We start from the raw sequence: 7,981 nt of genomic DNA, 5'->3' as shown, positions 1-7,981 counted from the left end.
ATAGGTGTGTGGCCCTCACAGACTGCCCGTGGTGGCCCCAAGGACACCCAGCCCAGCTATCACCATGGCAATGGACCTTACAACGACGTGGACATCCCTGGCTGCTGGTTTTTCAAGCTGCCTCACAAGGTGTGTCCTGGGTCATGGCCTGTCCTGTGGTGTTTCCTCATCCTGCTCAAGGCCCACAGCAGGCCTTCAGAGTGACACACCTGAGACTTTCCTTTTTGTGGGAATGACTAGTAGTGGGACAGAGTGTGATTTCAGGCACATACTGTCATCTCTCAGCTTTTGTTTTTCTAATGAAAGTCGGGTGGCAAGGGGCATGGTGGTGGAATTAAATGACATGGGGCACGTCGTATGTTTGGTACGACATCTGGTACATGATAGGTTTTGTCGATTTGTTATTATGCAGGGAGCCAGGTTTGCTTGTGTCTGTGTGTCTTAGGGGGCATGTGTGTGCACGTGTGTGTGTGCACGCGCGCGTGCGTGATACAATCAGGGATTTGCCTCAGACTGCTGAGGTTCTGGGCTCAGTGTTGGGAGGAGTGCAGGTACTCACGTTGGTTCCCCACCCAGGGGTCTGCCACCTGCCTCCAGCCCCTGCTTCCTTTGCTCTGTCCAGGATGGTAATAGCTGTAATGTGGGAAGCCCCTTTGCCAAGGACTTCCTGCCCAAGATGGAGGATGGCACCCTGCAGGCTGGCCCAGGAGGTGCCAGTGGGCCCCGTGCTCTGGAAATCAACAAAATGATTTCTTTCTGGAGGAACGCCCATAAACGTATCAGGTGGGCCACCATGGGAGGAGTCCTGGGATGCCTTTCCCCTCTCTTCCCACCCAGGGACCCCTGACTAACCCTGGATTCCCACAGAGGGCCAGCCTGACTATGGTCTAGAGGTCTGGCTACTTTTGGTCCTGGTGCCATGGACCTTGGGCAGGTCTCCCCTCTAGCTTCAGTTTCCCTGTTAATGTAAAAAGAATGGTGCTGTAGGACCATGAGAGCCCTTCGTAGCTCCAACAGAACTTCTTGGTGTAACTGCTGGAGCCATGGGATATGGCTGAGGACCATGGAGAGCTGGTGGCCTGTAAGCCCTGTTGGGGGCTGGGAGCTGGGTCGTCTAGTCTGGAATGGCAAATGTATTCGTCTTGAAGGCCATTTCCAAGGTGGTTGTGGCCATCAGCACACTGGCGAGCAGAGTGGGTGTTGGGATGGTGAAGTCTGCCTGTGTGTAGGAAGAGGCATTGGTGGAAGGAGCGCCTCATGGATGCCCCCCGGAGAGGAGCGGAAGCTCGCTTGGAGGCCTGGCCAGTTTCCAGATGGTTTATGCTCTTGATTGGTGTATCATAGGGCCCCAGGTCTTGGCTGAGCCAGGGCTCACCTTGAGTCCAGTTAGTGAGGCTGGGTAATGGAGTATAGCAGTCCTGGAGGTGGGCAGGTGAGGGCCATGGTGGGATGCGGGATAGATTCTGCTTCCCATGGCTGTGCTGAGCCTCACCTTGTCTGTCCCCACAGCTCTCAGATGGTGGTGTGGCTGCCCAGGTCAGCTCTGCCCCGTGCTGTGATCAGGTATGGTCTGCTGAGTGGTTGTAGGGATAGGAGAACTGAGGTGAGGTGGTAGGTCCTAAGGCCAAAGCAACCTGCTAAGACTCATTTCCTTCCCCTGCACCCCACCAGGCACCCCGACTATGATGAGGAAGGCCTCTATGGGGCCATCCTGCCCCAAGTGGTGACTGCCGGCACCATTACTCGCCGGGCTGTGGAGCCCACATGGCTCACCGCCAGCAATGCCCGGGTATGTGACCTCTGCACCTCTGGCCCCTGCTCTTCCTCTCCCAGGTCTGTAGAAACTGGGCTCTGAGGGCCTTTAGGTATTTAGTGAGGATCATGAAAAGGACCCTGTGATCTGGGTCAGGCAGGACTCTAGTCAAATCTGGCTTCATGATTCTTGTCCACTCCTTCAGTAAATGTGTTCTGGGCACCTGCTCCTGGCCAGACAGTGACAGGCGTAATAGCTACAGCTCTCATGGAATTTAGATAGGACCATGTAGGTGAGGGGTCTGGCATAGCGCTAGGCAGAGAGTAGATTCTTTACCTGTCACACCAATTGCTCATAGGTGGCCATCTCTGGAACTGTGGAATTTCAGCAGTGCTGTCTGGCATTCTCTAAAGCCATCCCCTCAGGAAAGGCTCTAGCTCTTTCTCAGTCAACTCTGGCTCCAGGAATGGGGTAGGAGGAGTCTCATTTGGGTATCTCACTCTTCCCACAGCCTGACCGAGTAGGCAGTGAGTTGAAAGCCATGGTGCAGGCCCCACCTGGCTACACCCTTGTGGGTGCTGATGTGGACTCCCAAGAGCTGTGGATTGCAGCTGTGCTTGGAGACGCCCACTTTGCCGGCATGCATGGTGAGCAGGAGCCGGGGTTGGGGCAGCCCAGCCCCTCAGGTAGCATATTGACAGTTCTGATGAACATTGGGCAGAATGTTCCTGAGCTGCTTTTCTCACTCCTGCTTGTCTTCCAGGCTGCACAGCCTTTGGGTGGATGACACTGCAGGGCAGGAAGAGCAGGGGCACTGATCTACACAGTAAGACAGCCACTACTGTGGGCATCAGCCGTGAGCATGCCAAAATCTTCAACTACGGCCGCATCTATGGTGCTGGGCAGCCCTTTGCTGAGCGCTTACTAATGCAGTTTAACCACCGGCTCACACAGCAGGAGGCAGCTGAGAAGGCCCAGCAGATGTACGCTGCCACCAAGGGCCTCCGCTGGTGAGGGTCCCTCTCCCATCCACTTTAACACCCAGGACCCGAGGCCTGCTTTACTGTCCTTTAGAACTCCCATCTGTTCTATCTCCTGCCCATTACTTGAACTCTCACCTAGCCCCTCTCCTTCCACACCTGTGTAACCTGGTTCCAGGATGATTTGTCCTATTGTGACATTTGGTTGCTTTATAGTCAGCCTTAAACAGTTTTTCCTCATGGGAGTAAAGCTATACTTTTGGTATACTGTTACCAAGTGGTAGCATCTTGACAATTCTGATTATGCTGCATAATCAATAATACAGGGGTTGCAAACTCAGATGCCTACAGGGAATGAGAGCAAATGGAGTGGGTGGAAGACAGGAGTTGACAGGAGGGCGCTGTGGCAAACTGGAGCATGTAGGCTGATGTTGATACTGGAGAAAGCATTACCAGGCCTCCAGGTTAGCCTAGCTCTCCAATTTGTTTCCTCTGATAGTACTGCATACTGTGTGCTCAGGGCCTTAGCAGACTCTCTGCAGGGTTCCAAAAACATTGAGGGAAAAGAGGTACAACTTCCTGAGGTACAGTACACTGTCCATATTTAATTAGCTGGCTCATTGTGGAAACTTCACTTTCTCGTGAACAACTAAAAGTTAAGTATGTGATAAATGATATAGTGGTTGATGACTGTAAATGCAGGAAAGGGGAGCTGAGTATCGTCCAGTGGATAAAGTGAGGTCGGGTAAGGCTCATACCGTGAGCAGCGTGTGCTGGTGGAGGCGAGAAAGGTGGTGGGGCTTTAGTTGTGGACACCTTTGAAAGTGTCACAGGAGTTTGGACTGTGGGTGCAGGTGGTGGGGAAGCCATTTATGCGAGTGCCATGTCTCTGGAGCCTTCAGGCGACAAGCCTTGTGAGGTCTGCAGGTTAGATGGAAGCTGGGAGTTGTCTAGGGTTGTGGCAGTTGAGAGGGGTAAGCCAGGCCTGGCTGTTGTGTTTTCTGCTTCAACAAATGCCCCCTCCCCTTCAGGGAGTAGCCTATTCTTACCCCTATCCCCGCAAATCTAGAGTGATGGCACTTGCTGCCTCCTGAATAAAAGGCTTTGGGGCTACAAAAGCCTGGGCTGCATCTCTTTCTAGCTCCATGATCCTAGGCAAGGCACTTAGCCTCTCTGAGCCATTTCTTCCTCTGAATAAAAGCCTTTAGGGGACTGGCATGATGTCAGTGTTTTTAAAAGTTGAAGTGATATGTGAACATTCCTTGCCAAGGCACTAGCGTGGCACAGGAAGCACTCCCGTGGAATGATGGTGATAACACTGCCCCCAGGTATCGGCTGTCGGATGAGGGCGAGTGGCTGGTGAGGGAGTTGAACCTCCCAGTGGACAGGACTGAGGGTGGCTGGATTTCCCTGCAGGATCTGCGCAAGGTCCAGAGAGAAACTGCCAGGAAGTAAGAACCTTCTTTGTGTTAAGGATGGAGGGAGGGGTCTGGGCTTGCCCCAGAAGAGCTTGGATGCTTTGTTTTTTAGCTTTGAGATGCTGAAAGACAAAGTCTGCCCTCTGTTTCTGGTCCCTTAGGTCACAGTGGAAGAAGTGGGAGGTGGTTGCTGAACGGGCATGGAAGGGGGGCACAGAGTCAGAAATGTTCAATAAGCTTGAGAGCATTGCCACGTCTGACATACCACGTACCCCGGTGCTGGGCTGCTGCATCAGCCGAGCCCTGGAGCCCTCGGCTGTCCAGGAAGAGGTATCTTGCTACCTTTGGAGCATGGGCAGAGGGGCCCCAGGGAGGGCAGGGCAGAGCTCCCTGTGGACCTTACCAATGTTTGTAGGTAGGGCCAGAGTGAAGCTTCTCTTGGGGCTTCTACCCTAGAGTTAATTGGTATGTAGCATAGCCCCTTTCACCTCTGCCCACCTTCCCTTCCCAGTTTATGACCAGCCGTGTGAATTGGGTGGTACAGAGCTCTGCTGTTGACTACTTACACCTCATGCTTGTGGCCATGAAGTGGCTGTTTGAAGAGTTTGCCATAGATGGGCGCTTCTGCATCAGCATCCATGACGAGGTTCGCTACCTGGTGCGGGAGGAGGACCGCTACCGCGCTGCCCTGGCCTTGCAGATCACCAACCTCTTGACCAGGTATGCGGGGCCCATGGCCTCTAGCCTGGCCATGTGCTCCTATGTGGGGCTTTGGGTGAGCGTTCCTTGGGCCAGACTGGTCAGTTTTGACTTTTCATCCCCCTAGAAGTGAATGTTTCAGCTTATTTATTTATTTCTAATTTTTAAAAATTTGTAGAAGTCCTAAAAAGACTAGCCTTAATTCGTAAACAAAGAGTTCTTGGGTTTGAAAATGTGAAGTACCAAGACTGATCATTGAGGAAGCAGTGAGGTTAGGGGAATTGTTCCGAAGGGTGGTACTCACACTTTTCTATTTGGAAAATCAAATGACAGAAGCCTTTTCTCATTTCATAGAAAATTGAGATGTTTTTCTTTCTCCCATAAATGTTTTCTTTCTTAAGTGCCAAAAGTTTGTTATTTGACTGCTAACAGAAAACACTGTTAATGGGGACACTCAAATGTGATTTTTAAAAATATCTTATATATTTTATATATTGAGTTGTATTTTCTTGTAGTAAAATTCCTAGTTCATATGGATGAATTAAATATTACCGTTCCATGTTGATCTGCCACTCAGAACCAGTTTGGGAACCATGATCTATCCTGATTATTGGGTAAATAACAGATGTTTACAATATTCAACATTGTTCCCATTGCCCTCTTAATCATCATCTCCGGGAGGTTATGCTTAACAAAGCTAAAAGTCCTCATTTATGCTTCAAACTCTGGCCCAATTGGAAGTGATTTCGTATATTAATAAAGTGTACCAAACTGGGGGAAAAAAAAAAGTATGTTGAGTCCATAACTGCATTTCAGTATCTCAGTGGGAGGTTAGGCTGCTGGATGAAAAACAGTGCTGGACCTTCACCTTTCTTGACTTAGCTAAGTGAACAGATGGGGTGTTGGTCCAGGGGAAGCCCTGCTCTAAGGGGTGTGGGGTCATTGCTCCAGGAGTGATGCATCTGTTCACAGGAGGGGCATGACTGTGAGAGGAGATTGGGTCTCTTTCAGGTGCATGTTTGCCTACAAGCTGGGTCTGAATGACTTGCCCCAGTCAGTCGCCTTTTTCAGTGCAGTCGATATTGACCGGTGCCTCAGGAAGGAAGTGACCATGGATTGTAAAACCCCTTCCAACCCAACTGGGATGGAAAGGAGATACGGGATTCCCCAGGGTGAGCACAACACATTTGTTCCTCATTACACATAGGATCTGAGGTGGACTAGAAAGTGGGTCTTGGAGAACAGGAAACTTGGGGCCCCAGAGAATCCACTCTTGACTCAGGCCATATTCTAGGCTAATTTCAGTTTATAAGGTGCCCTGTGTCCAGAGTGAATGTGATATGATGTTTCAAAAATGAAAGCAGCAGAGCTTCAAATATTCTACCTGTACCTGTCCCCTACTTCAACCACAGAAGAAATGTTTAAAGAGGATTTATTCTATAGAGTGCATTCTTGCACTCTATAGGTGACAGAAAAACAAACTGTGCTTTAAATACCAAACAAGTAAATCAGAAAGCTTATTTTCTATTTAAAATATATCTAAGACACACTTATATAAAAAGAAAACAGACCCTCCTAACATGTAACATTACCGTTCGTGGCAATTGTTCTCAACCTTTCACTCTCCTTTTGACCTCAGCATTAAGCTCCTTTGCTCACTTCTGAGCTCTCAGTTACAGTTCTTGAGGTGGCATCCTAACCAATTTGGCACTATCTTTCAGGTGAAGCGCTGGATATTTACCAGATAATTGAACTCACCAAAGGCTCCTTGGAAAAACGAAGCCAGCCTGGACCATAGCACTGCCTGGAGGCTCTGTATTTGCTCCCGTGGAGCTTCATCAGGGTGGTGCAGGCTCCCAAACTCAGGCTTTCAGCTGTGCTTTTTGCAAAAGGGCTTGCCTAAGGCCAGCCATTTTTCAGTAGCAGGACCTGCCAAGAAGATTCCTTCTAACTGAAGGTGCAGTTGAATTCAGTGGGTTCAGAACCAAGATGCCAACGTCGGTGTGGACTACAGGACAAGGGGCATTGTTGCTCGTTGGGTAAAAATGAAGCAGAAGCCCCAAAGTTCACATTAACTCAGGCATTTCATTTATTTTTTCCTTTTCTTCTTGGCTGGTTCTTTGTTCTGTCCCCCATGCTCTGATGCAGTGCCCTAGAAGGGGAAAGAATTAATGCTCTAACGTGATAAACCTGCTCCAAGGCAGTGGAAATAAAAAGAAGGAAAAAAAAGACTCTATCTTCTCATCAAAGCCTTTGTTCGTTAGTCATGCTTTCCCCCCTTTCCCACTCACAGGAGGTAATTATGTTGTTGAAGAAGAGGAAGGAGTCCTCCAAAGTGTAGAGTAATAAGACAGTGGCACCTCCTTCTTTTAGGACTTTTGCTATACTGAGGATACTTATGGGACAAAATGACAAGAGAAGAAGCCATTGACATCAAAATGCTACATGACTCTCCTGAGTGCAGCTGCCAAGTGGGTAAAGAGAGTGGATGGGGCCAGGTACATTAGAGCCTGGAGTGTGATCATCTGAAGAATGCATGTTCAAAATTCTGAAATCCAGGGCACTTGTATGTAAACTTCCAGTTTTGAAATGGGAGTGGGCTACTGATTTGCTACTTACTAGACAAACCTAAGATGAAAATTTTAGGTGCTAGAAGTAAGGAAACATTGGGTTCTGTTTCAAAGATGGTGCAGGGATGGGGATGCGGTACTGTCACTTGCTAAGAGTAAAGGGAGAGGAACAAACCACAAGGGAAAAGGATAAGACATTGGCATGAATTGAAGGAAGAAGCCTTAACCCAAACTAATGAGTGGCCTTTGAATGAGGGCATGACATGAGAGGTAAACTAGTTTCTGAGCCAGACTGCTATAGCTGGTCATCATCCAGTAGTTTAAAAGATTAACAGGAAGAGGACCCACAGCAGGACATTGTTTTGTTACCACCTGCTTCCTGGAAGTGTTTATCAAACAAGTCGGGGCAACTTCCTAGGATTTTGTGTGGTCCAAAGTTTACAACCCTTCTGAGAGTCCTTTGCTGTCATCTTTGCCTGATCACCTTTTAGCCCTTTCCCATTCTGTTGCCCTTCCACTAATCTGTGACTGCTCCCAGATAGGCTGCTAACCAGCTAGGGA

At 49.3% G+C, this 7,981-nt stretch overlaps 2 protein-coding genes across 30 annotated transcripts in view; one reads left to right on the top strand and one right to left on the bottom strand.

Annotated features, from left to right (window-relative positions):
* POLG (DNA polymerase gamma, catalytic subunit) overlaps window positions 1–6,711 on the top strand; it is a 19,245-nt gene extending 12,534 nt beyond the window's left edge. For 3 of the 10 annotated variants that reach the window (XM_016927398.4, XM_063795352.1, XM_063795353.1), the window contains exons 13-23: window positions 22–129; window positions 623–783; window positions 1,510–1,563; window positions 1,672–1,789; window positions 2,265–2,400; window positions 2,517–2,763; window positions 4,062–4,184; window positions 4,313–4,481; window positions 4,663–4,871; window positions 5,862–6,022; window positions 6,572–6,711. In XM_016927398.4, coding sequence (XP_016782887.2) covers window positions 22–129; window positions 623–783; window positions 1,510–1,563; window positions 1,672–1,789; window positions 2,265–2,400; window positions 2,517–2,763; window positions 4,062–4,184; window positions 4,313–4,481; window positions 4,663–4,871; window positions 5,862–6,022; window positions 6,572–6,648 — 1,563 coding nt within the window. In that variant the 3' untranslated portion in view covers window positions 6,649–6,711. Of the gene's footprint in view, window positions 1–21; window positions 130–622; window positions 784–1,509; window positions 1,564–1,671; window positions 1,790–2,264; window positions 2,401–2,516; window positions 2,764–4,003; window positions 4,185–4,312; window positions 4,482–4,662; window positions 4,872–5,365; window positions 5,465–5,861; window positions 6,023–6,571 lie in introns of all 10 variants that reach the window. The other 7 variants (XR_010151798.1, XR_010151797.1, XR_010151800.1 and 4 more) reach the window with 4 other exon arrangements.
* FANCI (FA complementation group I) overlaps window positions 6,267–7,981 on the bottom strand; it is a 73,534-nt gene continuing 71,819 nt past the window's right edge. For all 20 annotated transcript variants that reach the window (XM_510581.9, XM_054667896.2, XM_063795338.1 and 17 more), the window contains one exon: window positions 6,267–7,002. In XM_510581.9, coding sequence (XP_510581.5) covers window positions 6,940–7,002 — 63 coding nt within the window. In that variant the 3' untranslated portion in view covers window positions 6,267–6,939. The remainder of the gene's footprint in view (window positions 7,003–7,981) is intronic.

Source organism: Pan troglodytes, chromosome 16 (genome assembly GCF_028858775.2).
Source record: "Pan troglodytes isolate AG18354 chromosome 16, NHGRI_mPanTro3-v2.0_pri, whole genome shotgun sequence".
Taxonomy (NCBI): domain Eukaryota; kingdom Metazoa; phylum Chordata; class Mammalia; order Primates; family Hominidae; genus Pan; species Pan troglodytes.
This window is presented reverse-complemented; position numbering and strand designations above follow the sequence as displayed.